Source organism: Hemiscyllium ocellatum, chromosome 20, assembly GCF_020745735.1.
Source record: "Hemiscyllium ocellatum isolate sHemOce1 chromosome 20, sHemOce1.pat.X.cur, whole genome shotgun sequence".
Classification (NCBI taxonomy): domain Eukaryota; kingdom Metazoa; phylum Chordata; class Chondrichthyes; order Orectolobiformes; family Hemiscylliidae; genus Hemiscyllium; species Hemiscyllium ocellatum.
The window spans coordinates 24,815,302-24,835,738 of record NC_083420.1 but is presented as its reverse complement, the minus strand read 5'-3'; the positions used below and the strand labels follow the sequence as shown (position 1 = coordinate 24,835,738).

The following is a 20,437-nucleotide window of genomic DNA, read 5'->3' as shown; positions in this document are numbered from 1 at the left end:
AACTACTCTCGTAACATTTTATTTGAGGAAGTAACAAGAAGGTGAATGAAGGGGAACCTATGGATGTTCTGTGCTTGTATTTCAAAAAGGCATTTGATAAAGTACCATATCAAAGGAAGTAGAAAGTACAAAAAATAATTCAGGTCCTTTTCAGTTTGGCAAGCCATAGCTAATGGAGAACCATAGGAATCTGTACTGGGTTCTCAACTATTTACATTCTATACCAATGATTCGAATGAGGGATTGAATGCACCGTAGCTAATTTAATGACGATGCAAGGATAAATAAGTAAGTTGTCAATAGGAAGTAGACAATCTGCAAAGGAATTTGGACAGCCTAAGCAAGTGGACAAAAAGTTGCACAAGAATACAATGTGGGAAAATATAAATTTGAACCCAAGTTTAAAAGAATGAGAGTGACTGCTATTGAAACATACAGAACCTGAAGGGAATTCGACAGGATATTTGAAGGGAAACCCAGAGGATGTATCCCCTTGTGGGGATTCTAGAACTGAGGGACAATGTTTAAGAATATAATGTCTCACTTTTTAAGATGAGGATGAGAAATGTTTTCTCTCTTGGATCATTGGTCAATAGAATTTTCTTCCCAAAAAACAAGGGGGACTAGGTATTTGAGTTTAATCAAGGTTGGATTAGATTTTTGATAGATCGGAGAGTCCAGGTTTTTTTTGTGGGGTTGGGGGCAGGAGACAGGAAAGAGGAGTTGAGACCATACAAGATCAGTCATAATTCTGCTGAATGATGAAGCAGACTCCTGTTGTAAAATATCAGAGTCTAGATTAGAGTGGTGCTGGAAAAGCACAGCAGGTCAGGCAGCATCCAAGGAGCAGGAAAATCGATGTTTCAGGCAAAAGTCCTTCATCAGGAATGGCTTTGCCCGAAAAGTCGATTTTCCTGCTCCTCGGATGCTGCCTGACCACCTGTGCTTTTCCAGCACCACTCTAATCTAGACTCTGATCTCCAGCATCTGTAGTCCTCACTTTCATCATGTTGTAAAATGGTCTACTCTTATATCATATTCCCTGTCTCACTAGTTGTGTAAAGCTAAAAACAAAAAAAATGCTGAAGGTCACAGCAGGTCAGGCAGCATCCATGGAGAGAAAACAAGCTCATGTTTTGAGTCTAGATGATTCTTCATCAGAGCTGATTTTCATCAGATCTCAGCTATGATGAAGGGTCATCTAGATCAAAATGTCAGCTTGCTTTCTCTCCATGGATGCTGCCTGACCTGCTATGATCTCCAGCATTTTTTGTTTTCAGTTCAGCTTCCATCATCTGCAATAATTTGCTCCTACCTGTATAAAGCTGATAGATATTCTCGTCCAGTCCCAGGAGGTAGTTGACCATGGTGGATTTCCCAACACTCCATGGTCCCAAGAACAGTACCATTGGTTTTGACACAATTTCTCCATCTGGAAACACAACAATTCTTACATACAGTAGCAGTAAACCATTCATTGTAACACAACTAAGCCATATTGTGAAGCTAAAAGAAGCTTCTTCCAAACAGTTGATAATGCAAATAGTTTTTGCAAGTAGGTGCAAATCACAATGGAAACTAATGGGGTCAGGTTTGTCTTAGTAGTAGATCCTAATCTGAGTCACAAGGTTATGCGTTCAAGTCCCTGTCCAGAAATTTCCCAGATACCCCAAAGCATAAGTAGTGTCTTTAAGATGAGCCTTTAAAACAATATGTTATTTGATCATCATAGATGAAAATAAAATATCCTACATTACTTTTCTGAAGACGAACACAGAAGATCTCCCCCCACCCAGTCAATATCTAATCCTCAGGATCTGTAAACAGAATGTGTTTATTATCACATTCTTATTTATTACACCTTGCTGTGGTAATTTGGCTGCCGTGTGACGCCTCATTATAACTCTAGGTTATAAACGTGCTTAATTGGCTGCGAAACTTATCTTCTCTGGACATGAAATACAAATTCTTCCTTTCATATACATGACTGAATCTCTAAAGGAGAACCAAGTTATCAAATTAGGCATATGGATCTCAATGTGAACCCATCCGTTCAAGAACTTGAGAGATTGGAACATCTATTTTTGAAAATCGCCTGACAGCTGTTAACCTGTAGAAATGTTTACTGAAAACAATAAATGCTGGAGATCAAGCTAGATGAGTGTTCAACGTTAGCGTGCTCTCTGTCCGTGGATGCTGCCTGACCCATTGTGATCTCCAGCATTTGTTGTTTTCAAGCTGTTAACCTGGGCAACTAATCACTCTGATATAATTCCCTAAATTGACTGGATTGTTAGTGCCAAGTCCTGACCAGATGGCTATGAATAGTGTTTGAGGTATAGAAAGCGAGCATTGCTACGGAGAGTACAAAAAAAATCAAATTGCTGGAAAAGCTCAACAGTTCTGGCAATTCTGATTTAAAAATCACGCAACACCAAGTTATTGTCCGGCAGGTTTAATTGAAAGCACTAGCTTTCCAAGCTCTCCTCCTTCATCAGATGGTTGTGGAGTACATGATTGTAAGACACAGAATTTATAGCAAATGTTTACAGTGAAATTATACGTTGAAAAATACCTTGATTGTTAAGTCTCTTATCTGTTAGACTATGCATGATAATTTCACTTTTTTCACTTGTAAATCACAAAACTTTTTTTTAAATTACATTCTCCAGTTAACTTTAACAATTGGTGTCAGCCCAGATAATGTATTGAAGGTGTTAGCCCCCTGTGTGTTGTTGTCTGTACCATAATGTTTAGACTGTTAACTAATTTTTTAGATTAGAATCAGAGTCTTACATGAATTTATGTAGTTTTTGAGCAAAGTACAATGTAACTCTGCAATCCCCCACAATATAGATGACACAACCATTCCTCTGAAAGGTGCTCTGAAAACTAGGGTTTCCAATTAAACCTGTTGGACTATAACCTGGTGTTGTGTGATTTTTAATTTTGTACACCCCAGCCCAACACCGGCATCTCCAAACCATGGCAATTCTGAAGAAGAGTCACTGGACCCCATACATTACCTCTGCTTTTTCTCCACAGATGTTGCCAGACGTGCTGATTTTTTCCAGCAATTTCTGTTTTTGTTTCGGATTTCTAGCATCCCCGCATTTTTTTTAGTACATAGGATCACGTTGCCCATTCCAGTCTATGATTAAACTTCCTACTTAGGTTTTAGTAATATTAGTCTAGAAGTTCAAGAACGGATGAGTCATCCCAAAAATGCACAGAAAGTGGATAGAGTAACTTAAAGAACAGTACTAAAATAACGCAAAATATCGGGAAACCGAAGAAACAAGACAGAAGCAAAGAGACATTGAAAGCGAGAGGACAACAGACATTTTGAATCAGAACACGACGAAAAAGCAGACACTGGAACACAGAACCAGGTGGGGAGCAAAATCAAACAGAAAGACTGAAAAAGAAACAAAAGTTGAGATGGGGAAGGAGAAGCGGAAGCGGTGAGATCAACTTGAATCCAGCCTGGATCAGAACACCAGTCCTGATAGCTGAGCTGTGAAGGATGTAGGGGATGGAATGATGATAGTTATCATCCGTGAAGGTATTTTTGTCTATGTTCAGTCTATTCGTAAAATCTCATTGGAGAAATAAAAAAGCAAATATCATGCTTTCTCTATCTCTGGAACATTGCAAATCCTTCACACCAGTTTCACGTGTTGTTAATATGTCCGGCTATGAATGAGAATCCCTGTCGAATCCACCGTTTCAAAATTTGAGAATCTTTGTATTTGAAGAGTTCAGATGTGTGGGTGGGGTGGTAAAAATTTTCAGAAAGTAAATGTCTAGATCCTCGACCAGAACAAAGTTCTCGTTCTGCGGAAATGCATTAGTTAGTCTCCAGCACAGAAATCAAACATACAGTAGCAATTTTCAAAAGCGTTTTTTTTCAAACATGGAACATCACTAGCTGACCCCAATTCTTTCAGCGTCCTCGGAACAACTTAAAGAGTAACATTCCCCAATATTTTGTCTAACACCACGGAGAATTTTCATGCGTCTGTGCCTGGTTTAAATAAATTGACTTGAGTGAAGCTAGTACATAACCCAGGCGGGTTATTTTATAGGTGTCCCTTCCATTCCTTTCATTTTCAGGTTTTTATTTGCTGCAGCGAAGCAATTCAGCATACTTAGATACACAGCTAGGAAATCGCTGATGTTTTTATTAGGATTCCAATCGAGAACCCTGCCGACGGTTGCACCTGTTACGAAAGGTGTCGAATAATTTTCTTACTGATACACTGACTCCGAGTTCAACCTATATACATCATATTTGTACTGGATCCACATGGGCAAATTGTCCCCAGGAAGTGAGGCAGACAATAACTGTGCACTTACACACCAACTTCAAGTGGAAAGGCAAAGTAAAAGGTACATGCACGGCCGGATTGTTTGCCAGCTGCTACTGAGTGAGCATTAGTAAACACGACATCAAATCCGTATCACACCATCAGAATATGGATTGAGCACAACTTTCTCCAGTGTGTTTTTGTCCCTCATGCTTCTGGGATAACGCTACTTAGAATGAGCGGAGTATTTATGCATGAGACTGCTGCGCCTCACATTTGTGATAATCAGTGGTATTCGAATTCAACATTTAAAGTTTTATTCTTATTGCTGTGAATCGGTAGTACTGTAATGTAATTTATTCCACTTTTTTTGTAACCTATTGTTAGCGTCAAACTCCATCAATGCAGATATAGCTTGGGTTAGATTCAAAGTAAATCTTCATCTTATCAAACTCTCCAGGAACATGTCTAACATGGGTTAGATGCAGATTAAAACTTTATCCAAACTGTCCCATCAAACACTCAAGATAGTACTGGTTTATGTACACTCCCTAACAACGTGCTTCATGCCGATTCTCGCTGGACTTCTGGAGCAGTTCAGTTTACTATTATATCCGCCCTCACTACCAACCAGATCACTTGTACGTTAACCCTATCCCCGTCATTGCCTTTCGTGGAAGAGGGCACGTTTAGTTTGTACATGCAGGTTCTGGTTAGTTCTACAAGTTTCAAACCCATACTGACATCTTCAATCCTCTTCCAATTTCCGTGAAATCGCAGGCGAAGTTGCTCTCGATTGCGTTAATAATTAATGTTTGGTTATTGGAATCAGGGAGTTGAACAAACTATTCCAAAAACATTTTTTTTCGAGCTATTACGAATTGCCTACGTACATTTAGATATAACGCTGGGAGATTGGAGTTAAACACAAGTCCTACATTGATAGTCAAACTTTCTTTGTTTCGTCCAGTTTTAGGACGTTAACTATACTTCTAAATATTGAGAGATTGCAAACTGATTTTTCCATGTTATTCAATTTTTGGCCAAAACATCAAAGTACTGGCGCTTCTAAATCCTGGTGTACTTTGAAGTTCTGGTTGGGGGAGTGGGGCGGAGGAGCGAGCATGAATTTAAGTGGAGCTGACAGAAGTACAGGAATAGTCTTGATATGTGATCGATGGAACCCGATTCAAGCAGAAGCTGAGGGCTGCCGAAGGATTAATTTCTGGCCCCTTTCCAAAGGCATTTCTTCAGCCTAGTTGCACGCTTGCTCAGTTGTGTTACTGCTTTTGGCCCCATAACAGTTAGAAGGCTGGGCTTGAGCATGCAAGAGGCACACAATGTCACCAACCTTGGAATGAGTTCATGGAACGTCCTGGGTAGGCTGTTAGACGGGAGGGGAAGAAAAAAGCAAAGTGAGTGGAGTAAAGCAAAGGGAAAGAAATGAAATCAGTAAAGAGAGAAAGAGAGAAGCAGAAATGGTGACAACAAAATGTGAAACACATGAAAGCCGATAACTCAGAGCATGCTAATCCGTTCTAGATGTACAGCTTGTGTGTTTATCACTTCTATAGTCTGAGTTTTGTTCCCCTCAAAGGAGCTACTTTGAGTCAGTATTGGATTGAACAGTTATTCAAGTGAAACATTAGCCCTGATTTTAACGGGGTCCAGGAATGGTGTACGTTGGTGAGTGGAGAAGTTTGGCAGGGGGGTGGTGCTGGTTTGGCTGGATTAGATTAGATTACTTACAGTGTGGACACAGACCCTTCGACTCAACAAGTCCACACCGAGCCGCCGAAGCGCAACCCACCCAGACCCATTCCCCTACATTTACCCCTTCATCTAACACTACGGGCAATTTAGCATGGCCAATTCACCTAACCTGCACATTTTTGGACTGTCTAAGGAAACCCACGCAGACACAGGGAGAATGTGCAAACTCCACACAGTCAGTCGCCTGAGGATGGATCCAAGATGGGCGTCAGACTGACAGAATCTTAGCATTGTACGGTTTTGGAAATATTACTGGAACGGCTTCAGACCTCACCTGCAGATAGTTAACTCACTTCCACTCCCCTCCCCCCGAAAAAAACTGGCTATTGACGGTGAGACGACGCCTGCGATTGGAAGGAATGGGATGATGCCTGCAGCCTGGGAGGATGCCTCAGCCTGGGATCTGCAAGAATTTTTTCATTCGTGAAAAGGCTTGGCCGTTGAATCTATGACTCAATCTCCACTTATTTGGCCTGGTTTAAAGTTCCCAATGCTTTCCCACGCACGTCTCCAGTTAAATGGGGCACTGACCGATATTTTATGTCATCGGATTCCAAGTTCTATCTTGAAAGAACCATCTTGCAGGTTCCCAGTGACTGTCCTTCTCGCCTCCTCAGAAGAACAGGTTAAAACTGCAACCGGGGCATTGGTGCATGACATCAGCAGATGAATCATGAGCAATTTTAAACTGACTGGCCTATTGCCATTCATCAGACTGGGTTATGAATCGTCTAAAGCAGAATCGAGAATATCCCTGGGCAATTGGATCTAAACATTAAAATAGTGATTATATAGCCCGACCACTCCTGGGCCCTTCTCTGTGCCTAAAGCCATGAGCAAAAGGCAATATAAGAGGAAAATGCCTACGGCACAAAAATCTCTTCAGTATGTTGACGAGCTGGGATTGTCTTATGATAAATTGACTGATGTCATGTAAATGGAGCAAGAGTCTGCTTCAGGATGGCCCTGTGCATAGCCCACACTACTGGCCCTTAGAGTTGTAGACTATCTAACTGTGGAAAGTAGCACATTGTGCAGAGTCTCAGTTTCTCCAGAGCCGCACTTTTCTAAAAACAAAGCGACAGAATAGGCGTCAGGAGCCGGAACGTTTGCAGGTATTCCCCCATCGCCATGACACGTAAACCACTGGTAATCCACCTGGATTCAATGGAAATATTTCAACAAGTTCAAATTGGGCTGTTTGTTATTTTTTTAAAAATTGTCTACCAGCACAATATGTTCCTGCCGTGTTTCACACCCTCTTAGAATGTGCAATGTGAAAGTCTCCGATAATTTCCCTCATTATATTGTTGCAGCCTCTGGCCATGCATGTAGAAATTTCTCAGTTGCTCAAGCAATTCCGACAGCTATTCTATTTATCTCAGTGTATTCCCAGTTTCTCGAGTATTTAAAATTCAATATTCAGGTATTTGACCCAATAAAGGAGGTACCCATAGTCCGCTTGTCTGTTGGGTCTCCAAACCGCTGAAAGACAATTCAGGCTGATCACTGCATGAAGACAGCATTAAGAAGTTTATCAATAATTAAAGTAAATTACATCACAAAACAAGGCTTAAAGCAGAGCTACTACCTCTTATGGGTGCATAACTGAAGACCTAGTGCCTTGTGTGACAATGCTGCTCCTTTAACAAAGTTATGTTGTCCTTGGTTTTTTTTTCGGAGGGGTCATAAAAGACACTGACCTCAAAAAGTTTAGGTTTGGATGGGTTTAAGGGCCAGTTTGATTATAGCTAACAAATACTACCTGAGGCAAAAGGCTTTCACTTTTTAAAAAAAAAGGCTTGTACAATGAAAGGGGAGTGATCAGTTTTCCCAGCTCAGCTTTTCCCTGGTTTGATTTAATATTTGTTTTCAGTGAATAGCCAGACCAAACCAGTCAGGTAGTTGTGAAGCTGCTGGACCCAAAGAAGCAGGTTCAGGCTGGTACCCTCTGATAACTCTCCTACCTTTTGTGCAAATGGGTGTTTATGGGGATTGCTACAAGTATTTGGAACATCATTAATTTGGAATGGTCTGTTGGTGTCTCGGATAGGTTAAGTTATTTAGTATTCTGTTCTCTTATTTGCGCTTCATACAGTAATCTTGAAAATAAATTGTTTTTGTTTAAAACTACATGGTTTGACCAATTACATCCCTCCTGGAATATCCACATTACACCTGTTTAAAACAATTAGCAAATGTTAGGGTCTAGGCTACTTTCTTGAAATGTTTGGGGGGTTCTGGCTTGGTCTATAACACTTATTTAGAATGTAGATTTTACAATGCCTTCAATTTCCTGTTAATCATCAATAGTATATGTTTAACCTTTTTTTAAAGAATTTTGCCACAGGTGACATATTTGAGAGACAGCCACTGTTCAGATTTCCATCCAATATCTATACAAAGGGATTGGTGCTTGATACACTGTTTTTTGTCATTATATAAATGATTTGGATGTGAACAAAAGAGGTACAGAGGACACCAAAATTGGCAGTGTAGTGGACAGCAAAGAAGTTTACCTCAGAGTACAATGGTATCTTGATCAGAATGGCCAATGGGCTGAGTGGCAGATGGGGTTTAATTTAGATAAATATGGAGGTGTTGCATTTTGGAAAGGCAAATCAAAGCAGGACATAATGGCAAGGTCCTGGGGAGTGTTGCTGAACAGAGATCTTGGAGTGCAGGTTCATAGTTTCTTGAAAGTGGAGTTATAGGTAGATAGGATAGTAAAGATGATGTTTGGTATGTAGTCCTTTATTGGTCAGAGCATTGAGTATAGGAGTTGGGAGGTCATGTTGCAGCTGTACACGGCATTGGTTAGCCCACTTTTGGAATAGTGTGCGCAATTCTGGTCTTCCTCCAATCAGAAAGATGTCATGAAATTTGAGAGGGTTCAGAAAAGATTTACAAGGACGTTGCCAGGGCTGGAGGATTTCAGCTACAAGAAGAGGCTGAATAAGCTGGGGCTTTTTCCCTGGAGTGTTGGAGGCAGAGGGGTGACTTATAGAGATTTATAAAATCTGAGGGGCATGGATAGGGTAAATAAACAAGATATTTTCCCTGGGGTAAGGGAATCCAGAACTAGAATGCATAGGTTAAGGTGAGAGGGAAAAAATTTAAAAGGGACCTATCTGGCAACATTTTCATGCAGAGGGTGGTGCATGTATGGAATGAGCTGCCAGAGGAAGTGATGGAGGCTGGTACAATAACAACATTTAAAAAACATCTGGATAGGTATATGAATAGAAAGGGTTTAGAGGGATGTGGACCAAGTATTGGCAAATGGGACTAGATTAGGTTAGGTTATCTGGTCGGCTTGGACAAGTTGGACCGAAGGTTCGGTTTCTGCGCTGTACATCTCTTTGACACTATATGCGTTTTCCAATGTGTAAAATTGTAAAGGAACAATTCATGCCTTTCTTCCTCCCAGCCCAAGTATAATGAAACAACTTTAGTTCACATATCATGTTGACTAATGTTGGCTAACTCAGCAGCAGCCATTTCTTGATCAGTGCCACCTCACCCAATGCTTTCACCCTCATTAGTCACCAAGAGAACTGAATCATTCCTAATCTTCATTTTAAAAATCTTTCAGATCTGTTACTTGATTCAACAGTTTCAGTTCTGAACACTGATTTATAATAAAGAAATCAACGGAACTGGTCACAGGAGCAATAGCAAGATTGGACTGAGAGGTGAAAATGTGTGTCTATGGTTGAAACAAATGTCTTAGCACTTTAGTACATATCCTTACATCATCATGTCTGAGTGCTACTTTAACAGAAGTCTTTTGACTGCAAACATTTGTCAGATTATTCTTGGACTACCTCCCATAGCTAGAGTGATAATGAACAGGTTCACTAATACTTTCATCTGTGACAACCACATCACACGGTCCTGGTTGGAACTGATATTTTGCAGAATAAAGTGTAATACTATTTATTGGCACAAACTCAATTCAACTTCAAATGGCAAGTAGCACAGATTTATAGATATTAATAAAAATAAAACAAAATGCAAATATTTAAAAAAGGTAGTGCAGCAGGAGAATAAGTAAAGAACAAATTAATGTCCCATGGAGATCCTTTATCAGAAGTGGAAAATGGGATCTAAACAAACAAACAAACAGTCAGTTTGGGTGTTGGCTGTGAGCTCAGTTGGTAGTGCTCACACTTCAGAGTCAGAAGGTTGAGAGTTCAAGTTCCATTTGAGAGACAAATATGTAATCCAGACTAAAGTCCAATGCTGTTCTAAGAATGCTAGATAGGAGTGGTATGACATGGTCCATTTTAACAATGAGCATTTCCTTAGCATTGTGTTATAGAATGCTAATTTCGCAATCCCCCACACTATGGATGACACAACCAGCTGATGAAGGAGTGGCACTCTGAAAGCTAGTGCTTCCAATTAAAACCTGTTGGACTATAACCTGGTGTGAGATTTTTAAATTTTCCACAATATGGACAAATGCTTTGGTCATAAGAACCTGAGGTCTTTGAAGAGTTACAGTGTGCCCTCTCTGGTGAGAGGCTTTGAGAGTCACATGACAAAATTCTGGATGTTTTCTGGTAGCCATCCACAGGTTTCCTCCATCTAAACTATATTGTTGCTCCTTCACACTTCAGGGCTATGTCACAATAGCATCAGTGACAAAACCCACTTGGGCCCAAATACACTCAATGTTGAATCAAACCACCCCTATGAGTTCTGATAGATATTTAAACAAAATGGTCACTGGGGAGTTATATCCCAAATAATCTCATTTGAAATTCATTTGTAACTGGCAACAACTTCCTTCTAATATACTGCAATAATCATCTTAAACACATTGGTTAGACAGGGCTTTAGAATCAATGAATAATGTAGTAGCCAGGTCTTGGATCTGGGCATAAGCAAGCTTTTGCTAACCTCGAGTTGACTGATTTTTAAACAAACATTCCTTTTGAGATATAGATGGACCGGTTAAATGATTCAACAATGATGAATATTTTGAAATTACCAAACACAAATGAAAGGAAAAATAGACAGTTAAAGACAAAAAGAGGGACTGAAAGGCAAAAATTCAGTATTGGTTTACTGATAATCAAAGTACTACTAACAGATCTGAACATGATCAAGAATATGACTGAATAATATAATCATGTGTATTAGTTTGAAAATAAATGTATTAATTTGAACATAAATGGATGATAGTCATTTGTACTAAATTGGAACATGAATTATGCAAATTCATAGAGGCATGTATATGTATAACTTTTTGATTGCAAATGATTATCTGTAGAATAGTCCATTGGAAGCTTATTACCTGTAAAAATAGTCTAAACTTTTGTTCTTGCATAAAAATTTGAGCTGTACACCATTGGGATATGTACATTTCCCATGCATGTATGAATAAACAAACATTTTAACAAAGCAACCCGAGTCTCCTCTGATCTAAGAGGAAATAAAGAGTTAAACTCACCCTGTCAATGACATCCCACTTAACATGATAGCAGAGCTGCCTGACTGTTAAGACCTGTTATCGCTGTAATGATACTTTCCTGGACTTTAGCTCCATGATGTGTTCACTAGTTGTAACTAAAACAACAATGCTTGAATTCACTGTCATTTATATTAAACTTGCACAATAAACTACATTTTCATTCAATAGTATTAACTTCAGGTGCTAAAAAGGGTTGCATTATATAAAGGGATAAAGGCCAATAGAAAATTTGTTTTAATAAAATATTAATGACGTGACAGCCATTTTGTGGGTGACAAAGTTCTATTTTTGGCACAATCAATTGTATAGCTGAAATTCTGGTCTGCATTACTTACAAATTTAATTTTATAATGTTTGCTACTCCTCTACATCCCTATTGAAGGTCATGGTATGCCTAACTTTGTATCATTTCTTATCAACTCGTGAGACAGTCAAAGTTCAGACTTTCATCCAATGTTCATATGCATTTTCCTCTTGTCCTACCTGTGATTTCGTGTTGCCTCAGTTCATTGTACTTGTATGCTTGTTCCAGTGGTCTAATGGCATTGTGGTATATCTTCCGTAACCGCTGCAGCACACCTAGTGAGGGGTTGGGGAGAAGACAAATGAATGTAGAGGATACTGATGTCAATTTAGATCTAAAACAAGAGAAAAGCCAAGACACCTTTCTTAGGGAATTTACTTCATTAACTATTCAGTCTTGTAGATACTTTCTAATCAACCTTTTCGGTGATAGTATTATCTCTGGAGCAGGTGGGATTTGAACCTAGGCATACTGGCTCTGAGGTAGGGACACTACCATTGTGCAACAAGCACCCTTGTTCCCCTTTTCTATCTATCCAGTCAATTAATCAATTAATCCCAATTACCTGCTTAACAGGTTGCTATATTAGAGTCCCCTCTTCTCTTTAAATAAACTTTCAAAAACTAACTTAATGAGAAGTAAAACAAAATAATGTTTACATATCCTGTATTTTATTTCATAATACAACTGATCAATAACAAAGATCAGGCATCATGTGGATCAGTGGTTAGCATGGTTGCCTCACAGCACCAGAGGTAAGACCTGGGTTTGATCCCCGCCTTGGGCGACTGTCCATGTGGAGTTTGCACATTCTCCCAGTGTCTGCATGGTTCCCTCCAGATGCTCCGGTTTCCTCCCACAATCCAAAGATGTGCAGGTCAGGTGAATTGGCTCTGCTAAATTGCCCATAGTGTTAGGTGTATTAGTCAGGGGTAAATGGGTCGGGGAATGGGTCTGGGTGGGTTGCTCTTTGGAGGTTGGTGTGAACTTGTTGGGCCAGAGGGCCCGTTTCCCTACTGTAGGGATTCTATTCTATGTATTTTTGCATATTCCTTATAATTCATTCAAATCAGCCTTTTTTGAACAAAGAAGATTGTAATACATTTGTACATAAAGCAATCCAAATAAAACTGGTTTATTTCATTGTTTTCTCTTACTCCTGAAACCAGATGTTATTCTTGAAGGATTTCCTGTAATTTCTTGGAGCAAGCACCTTTTATTGTGAAACAATCTACTAACTGCTGACTTGCATTCATCTACTTTATTTAACATTTTTCTAACATTTCATTTGTTCTAACATTTTCTCAATGACATCCTTTGCAACATGTGCATTGTCCCAAAGCCAACAATTATCCAACAACATCAAAAAGGCAAACTTTTCTTGGATTGATCCTTGTATGAAATTTATTTTTGACTGTTGGATAAAAACAAACAAACAAACAAACATTTATCCATAGTTTCTATTAGCACCAATGTTTCAGCAGCTAAAAAGTTACTTTAAATTACACATGATATTTTCTCAGTTTCCCAGGCCAACAGACAACATTTATTGTTCTTTTCCATAAATCTAGCTGGATTTGAATAGCCATCTAGAAGATTAGCATGAGAAGCATTGCTAAAAAGGACAAGCTTCATATTTTGTCATCCATAACCAGAATTATGAATATGCATTTTTCTGCATATAATTTCTTTAATGTTTTATTTGCTCTCAATACTTCCTCAACTGTGGTATGTTCCATCATCGTACTCCTTTCCTATTGGTCATTACTGGTATTGGCTCAAGTTTAAGTGCACAACCAGTTTAACTGTCTAGTCAAACCTCTTTTTTTTATCTGTTTCTTCCTTGGACAGAAAAATGTTTTATTCTGCGAGGACCTGATCTGATTTGATGGGATGTTAACACTTTTCAGATAAGTCTACTGATCTAAAGTCACTCGATTTATTTGGCTTAATGTCTAACTCTACATATTTAAATGGTCCCCAAAGCCTGACTTTCAGTCTTAAATTCTCTTTATTTTATCCATCATTCATTGCTCAAATTCAACAGAAACCCTCCAGAGAAAATCAATGTGGGTCATAAAGGTACCTCCGGTCGGTTTCTCACTGGGAAAGAAGTAAAACAATCCTGGATCTGCTTTAAGCTGAATGCAACCTGCTTCCAACAAGACAGATTGAACTGAGGAATACCACAGTTCATACCTTGCTGCATCATTCAACCCATAAGCATGTTTGCTTCATTTCAATAGTTTCATAGTTTAAGTGGTTTCAAAAATACTTCCCTTTGAAATTTTGCATCCTGAAAGAAATGCAGCTTTTATATCAATTGACTCAGCTCTCTTAGCAATACGTAAGTAGTAAGGTCTTCAGGTAATTAACCTAAAGTAGGCAAATCCGGTCTTATTCTGCACCACTACTACAAGATCTCCCACACTTAGGAGCAGAATTTATTTAGCAAGGTTATAAACGTATCTTTGGCTTGCGTTCACACGATACCCTTTCGGACTATATACTGTGTTTTCTGGACTTCCACATCCTTACCTTACTTTGCCAATCCATGGATCTTACTTCCAGTCCCTCATCTTGCATACTTAACTAATGTTTGTATTTCCTAGTGGCTTCTCATACCCTCCCCATTATGCTGTCCCGCCATTCACTACCTCCTTCTCGCACATATGTTATTTTGGTGCCAACTTTTATTTTTTGTCTTCTGACACATGTAGTCTAGTTCTGAATCTCTGTAAGGCATGTCTCATATACAGTCAGCCCTTTATCTGCCATAATCTGGTCCTCATCATTTTGCAAATACAAATTTTGGACAATGTGAAGCCTAAATCACTCACTATGACTTGTTCAGATTCTGTAAATTGAACATAGAACGGTACACCACAGTGCAGACCCTTCGATGTTGTGCTGACCTTTTATCCTACTTGAAGATCAAAAAACCTACATACCCTTCATTTTACTACCATCCATGTGCCTATCCAAGAGTCGCTTAAATATACCTAATGTATCAGATTCTTCTACCACTGCTGGCAGTGCAATCCACCCACCTACCACATTAAGTGTAAAGACCTTACCTCTGACATCTTCCCTAAACCTTTCTCCAATTGCCTTAAAATTATGCCCCCTCGTGATAGCCATTTCCACCCTTTGAAAATGTCTGACTATCCACTCTATCGATGCCTCTCATCATCTTGTACACCTCTATCAAGTCACCTCTCATCTTTCTTCGCTCCATGAGAAAAGCCATAGCTTCCTCAACCTTTCTCCAGTCCAGGCAGCATTCTGTTAAATCTCTTCTGCGCCCTCTCTAAAGCTTCCACATCCTTCCTATAATGGGGCAACCAGAACTGAACACAATGTTCCACATGTCGTCTAACCATGGCTTGAGAGAGCTGCAGCTTAACCTCATAGCTCAATCCCCCTGCTAATGAAAGCCAATACACCATACATCTTCTTAACAGCCCCATCAACTTAGGTGGCAACTTTGAAGGACCTATGGATGTGGACCCAAAGATCCCTCTGTTCCTCCACATTGCCAAGAATCCTGCCTTTAACCCTGTACTCTGCATTCAAATTCAACCTTCCAAAATGAATCACTTCACACTTTTCCAGGTTGAACTTCATCTGCCACTTCAGCCCAGCTCTGCATCCTGTCAATGTTCTATTGCAACCTACAACAATCCTCCACACTATCCACAATTCCACCAACATTTGCATCATCGGCAAACTTACTAACTCACACTTCCACTTCCCCATCCAAGTCATTTATAAAAACCACAAAGAACAGAGGTCCCAGAAAAGATCCCAGCAAACACCACTGGTCACCAAGTTCCAGGCTGAATACTTTCCATCTACTACCACCCTCTGTCCTCTATGGGCCAGCCAATTCTGTGTCCAGACAGCCAGAATTCCCTAGATCCCATTACTCCTTACTTTCTGAATAAACCTACTATAGAGAACCTATTAAAGGCCTTGCGAAATCCTTATACACCACATCCACTGCTTACCTTCATCAATAGTGTGTTGTCACATCCTCAAGGAATTCAATAAGGCTTGTGAAGCTCACAAAGCCATGCTGACTGTCTCTAATAAAAGTATGCTTTTTCAAAATGATCATAAATCCTGTCTCTCAGAATCCTCTCCAATAATTTGCCCAGCACTGAAGCCAGACTGACTGGTCTGTATTTCCAAGGATTATCCCTACTCTTTTTCTTGAACAAAGGAACAATATTTATCACTCTCCAATCATCTGGTGCTACTCCAGTGGACAGTAAGAATGTAAAGATCATCGCCAAAGGTGCAGCAATCTCTTCCCTCATTTCCCGTAGTAACCTTGAGTATGTCCAGTCTGGCCCAGGGGACTTATCGATCCTCATGTTTTTCAAAATTTCCAGCATATTCTCCTTCCTGTTTCACACGGATTTCACAAATGACAAGGTCTCTCAGTAGTGAATACTGAAGCAAGGTATTCATTAAAAAGGACCTAACCCAACTCCTCCAACTCCAGACACAAGTTCTCTCCGTGATCCCTGATCAGCTCTACCCTCACTATGGCCATCGTTTTGTTCCTCACATAAACGGAGAATGCCTTGGGCTTTTCCTTAATCCTACCTGCCAAGGCTTTTTCATGCCCTCTTCTAGCTTTCTAAGTCCATTCTTCAGTTCCTTCCTATCTACTTTGTAATCCCCAGACTCCTGTCTGATCCTTGCTTCCCCAACCTTAAGTAAGCTTCCTTCTTCCTCTTGACTAGATGTTCCACATTTCTTGTCATCCAAGGTTCCTTCACCCTACCATCCCTTCCTTGCTTTAGTGGGAAAGAAACTTATCCAGCACTCACAGCAAGTGCTCCTGAAACAACCCCAACATTTCTGTCATGCATTTCCCCGAGAATATCTGTTCCCAATTTAAGCTCCTACTAACATTGTAATTTGCCCTCCCCTAATTATATACTTTTTCCATACCATCTGCTCCTATCCCTCTCCATGACTATAGTAAAGGTCAGGGAATTGTGAGCACCTATCACCAAAATGCTCTCCCACCGAATGATGTCACCTGACCTGGTTCATTGTCAAGTACCAAATCCAAAATGGCCTCCCATCTCGTCAGCCTATCTACATACTGTGTCAGGAATCCTTCCTGGACACACCTGACAAAATCTGCTCTATCCAAACTATTTGCACTAAGGAATCTCCAATCAATATTAGGGAATTTGAAGTCACCCATGACAACATATGTAAATCAGTTTTTTTAATGCCTGTTAACTTTGAGCAATGCACCTTAATAGTTTGTTTTCCATGCTAAACTTGCTATTCTTCCATCACTTACCCTGAACTTTCCACTCATTCTGTCCTTCTCTTTGATAATATTCAATGTCCACTGGATCGAAATTTTTTCTTGATGGATTTATATGATGTCATTAGGCTCATTGAAGTTTTTCTGAACCTCAGCCTTTTTGAGTGTTCTTCTCCTTGCATGCAAGGTATTCAATTACCCAGGAAAAGTGAAGGTAAATGTAATCCCTTCCAAGCTCAACATGATCACTCATTCCCAAAAGGAGTTTTAAAAAATGTTTTTCCCAAAAAAAAATCAATATGGACTGAGACACTCAACCATTTGCAGTGAGTTCTTTGCGTGGACCACCCATACCAGGGCTCATATTAATTTATGATTTTGTTAGCCTGCTAGAATTCTACCAAGCTCCTCACCTTTTACCATGTCATTTATTTCATACATCTGTGATTACAGGGGCTTTCTGCTGCTGTGTTCATTGCCGCAATGTTCATATTTTGTGCATTGTTGGAAGATCCCCCTGCCTCCAGTTATCAGCTAGGAAGTTAGCCAGGTAGCCAGTCCATATCTCCTTTACTTTATCCACTTTTATAATTTTCTCTTTACTACATATTATTATAGAATAACTCAATCTAGTTTTCATATCTATAAAGTGCAAGATTAAAATATTTTTCCTTCACCCTTATTTCAAGTCTGTTACTACAACTTAACTAAAATCTGTTGCTAATGGGACATAGACTATAGACTGTAATGTTATCCTATATTTTTATATATCACATTTTCACTCATCTCTTCTAGAAGTTTAGGGTACTTGTTATCCCTTACTCCTGTATCCTAAAATAGAATTGTTAACCTGTGGACATACAAACTATTGATATAGTTTTTATATAACTATAACTTTATCCTTTAAACTCCTATCTCTGGTTGCCAAGAACATTTTTATTAGAAAAGTTAGCTCTTGTTAAAACCATACAAATAATATCAGGATGGCCTTTACAGTACATCAATTGACTAGCCATGTTATGCTGCATACTTGGTTTCATTTGAGCCAGCCATTTTTGTGGGATTCCTGCGCACCAGTCAGGATATTTCACTTCATAGTGAATCTGTGCTGATAAAATGATTTATACCAGCTATTTAATAGGGAATCAGAATTCTTTGCAGTGATTTCAGCAGATTATTCCCAAATGTGAAGCAGGATGAAATCTCAATTTTCCTTAGCCTTACTTTAGTCCTTATTATTAAAAGAACTTAGTAGGCTTTTCACCCAATCCACTCCACACACTGTAGATGTGCATCCATTGTCCAATATAAGACAGTTGAATGAGTCTGTGATGAAAGCCTTAGTTTCTCAACATCTTGTAACAGCTTTCTGATTAGTATCACTACCTTTTCATTTTGATCCTACCACATTGTTTAGTTATGCACAATCTTGGAGTAACAAGAAAGACAATTCATTACATGATTGAATTGAAGATTGCATCTAAAATGCTTGTTGACTATATCTCAGGCATTCCGGAGATTCATTCTTCAGTTATAGTTTTCCAATTCCTATTATTGGATATAAATTTCCAAAGGCATCTCTATTCTCATACTTTTACCAATGATTCTCCTTTCATATTGATGACTTCAGCGTGTCTCTAGGCCCTTTTTTTGCCGCTACCACTGAATCCTCTATCCTTTGTGGGTTGAATGCTCCACTTGAACCATGAAAGTCACTGGGAATTAAATGTTTGAGGAATTATGTTTTTAAGGCTTCAAACGTCCATTCAAAAAAGTGTCTCTTTTTGAAAATCTAACCCCAATTTATACTAGGAATCTACTCATATTCAACATCCTAGCACTGTACAACAATTTAAAAAATAAACACTGAATTAAGAGTCTCCAAGTGGACTCTTTACAGTCATGCAAAGTCTGTTTAGTTCTATTACATATTCAATAGAATGTCAATTCTTCTTTCTAAATTCAAAGTCTGACCATACCTTATACATATTTAATATTAAAATTTTTAAGTAACAACATTTCCAAATCTTCTTCAGGGTCCAATTGTCAAACCGTTAGGTCTGAGAATATTTTCAACAGATCTTAGTTCTGGTGGTAAGTAGCAATGCCAAGACCATACCTTGCTTCTCCTTTGGTAAAGACATAACCTATGTTTACAGATCCACTTCTGTTTTCTAGTGTTCATAATTTCAGCTTCACAAAATATTGGTGGGAAGTGATAATTGAACACTTTTCACTGGCTTCAGCTGAAATAGATATGGGAGATTTTCCTCCATAATGAGGAGTTCACCCACTCCCATTGTGGTAATGTTAAAACACCAAGGAAATCTGGGGACCTACTTACTATTGCTCTGGAAGTTGTTTAAAATATTTTTAAGTATATAATTTTCAAATGACTAATCTTGAGCAGATTTCAAGAAAATTAAGCAAATGGCCATCATTTTTAAATTTGAAAAACATTCATTGTAGAGTCAAAAATACCAGAACAGGAAACAATTAAAACATTTTTAATAAACAAACTTTTTTTTGCATTGTTTATAGCCAAGACGCTAGTAGAAAATAATTCCTGTGACATGCACTGATATTTCTGCTTGCAGCATCCAAAACTTAAGGAATGGTAGTTGTAACTACAACTTAAGCTAAAATTTCATGTCCCACTACATTTTCATTGTAATTATGTCTTTGAGTTGTCAAGGTTTTTCAAACTTTATTTAGTTTAGGTTTGTCACGTTTTTGCATTTATAGACAATCTGAAAATATTATACTGCTTTTACAGATCTAGAATCTTTCCCCTCCCCAGCAGTTAATTTACCACTATAATCATCGGATGGCGCCTTCTCATCTAGCCGTAGTGTTTTCTCAATGTGAGATCGATCTCTGAAAGGCAGCAGGAGCTGCGGCTGCTCTTCCTCCTCCAACTCAGCTTCATCGCCTTCATCTGCAGGCAAAAAGAGAAAATCATCTGTAACAATATCTACATTTAAATGCTCTGAATTCCCTACTCCAAAGATTTGCTAGAACAACGTTCACAACCTTATGTTAATGACAGCATTATCATTTTTTTTGTCCCATTCCAGAGGTTTGAACTCATAATTCAGACTCATGCTCTTAGTATAGTCCTGAGCAAGTACTTCACTGTAATAGGTGCTGATATTCAGCGGAGATATCCTGTCTAAAGGATTTTTTGTCTGCCCTGCCAAGAAGATGTAACAATCCTCGAGGCACTATTTTCAATAAAGAGCAGCAAAATTCTTCGCATGATCCTGGCTACT

The 20,437-nt window shown here is 39.0% G+C and overlaps 1 protein-coding gene across 4 annotated transcripts in view; it reads right to left on the bottom strand.

Annotated features, from left to right (window-relative positions):
• srl (sarcalumenin) overlaps positions 1-20,437 on the bottom strand; it is a 62,328-nt gene that overhangs the window by 11,410 nt on the left and 30,481 nt on the right. For 3 of the 4 annotated variants that reach the window (XM_060840644.1, XM_060840645.1, XM_060840641.1), the window contains 4 exons: positions 19,978-20,103; positions 12,049-12,144; positions 5,662-5,694; positions 1,316-1,432 (listed from right to left, as the gene is read on the bottom strand). In XM_060840644.1, coding sequence (XP_060696627.1) covers positions 1,316-1,432; positions 5,662-5,694; positions 12,049-12,144; positions 19,978-20,103 — 372 coding nt within the window. The remainder of the gene's footprint in view (positions 1-1,315; positions 1,433-5,661; positions 5,695-12,048; positions 12,145-19,977; positions 20,104-20,437) is intronic. The other variant, XM_060840643.1, reaches the window with a different exon arrangement.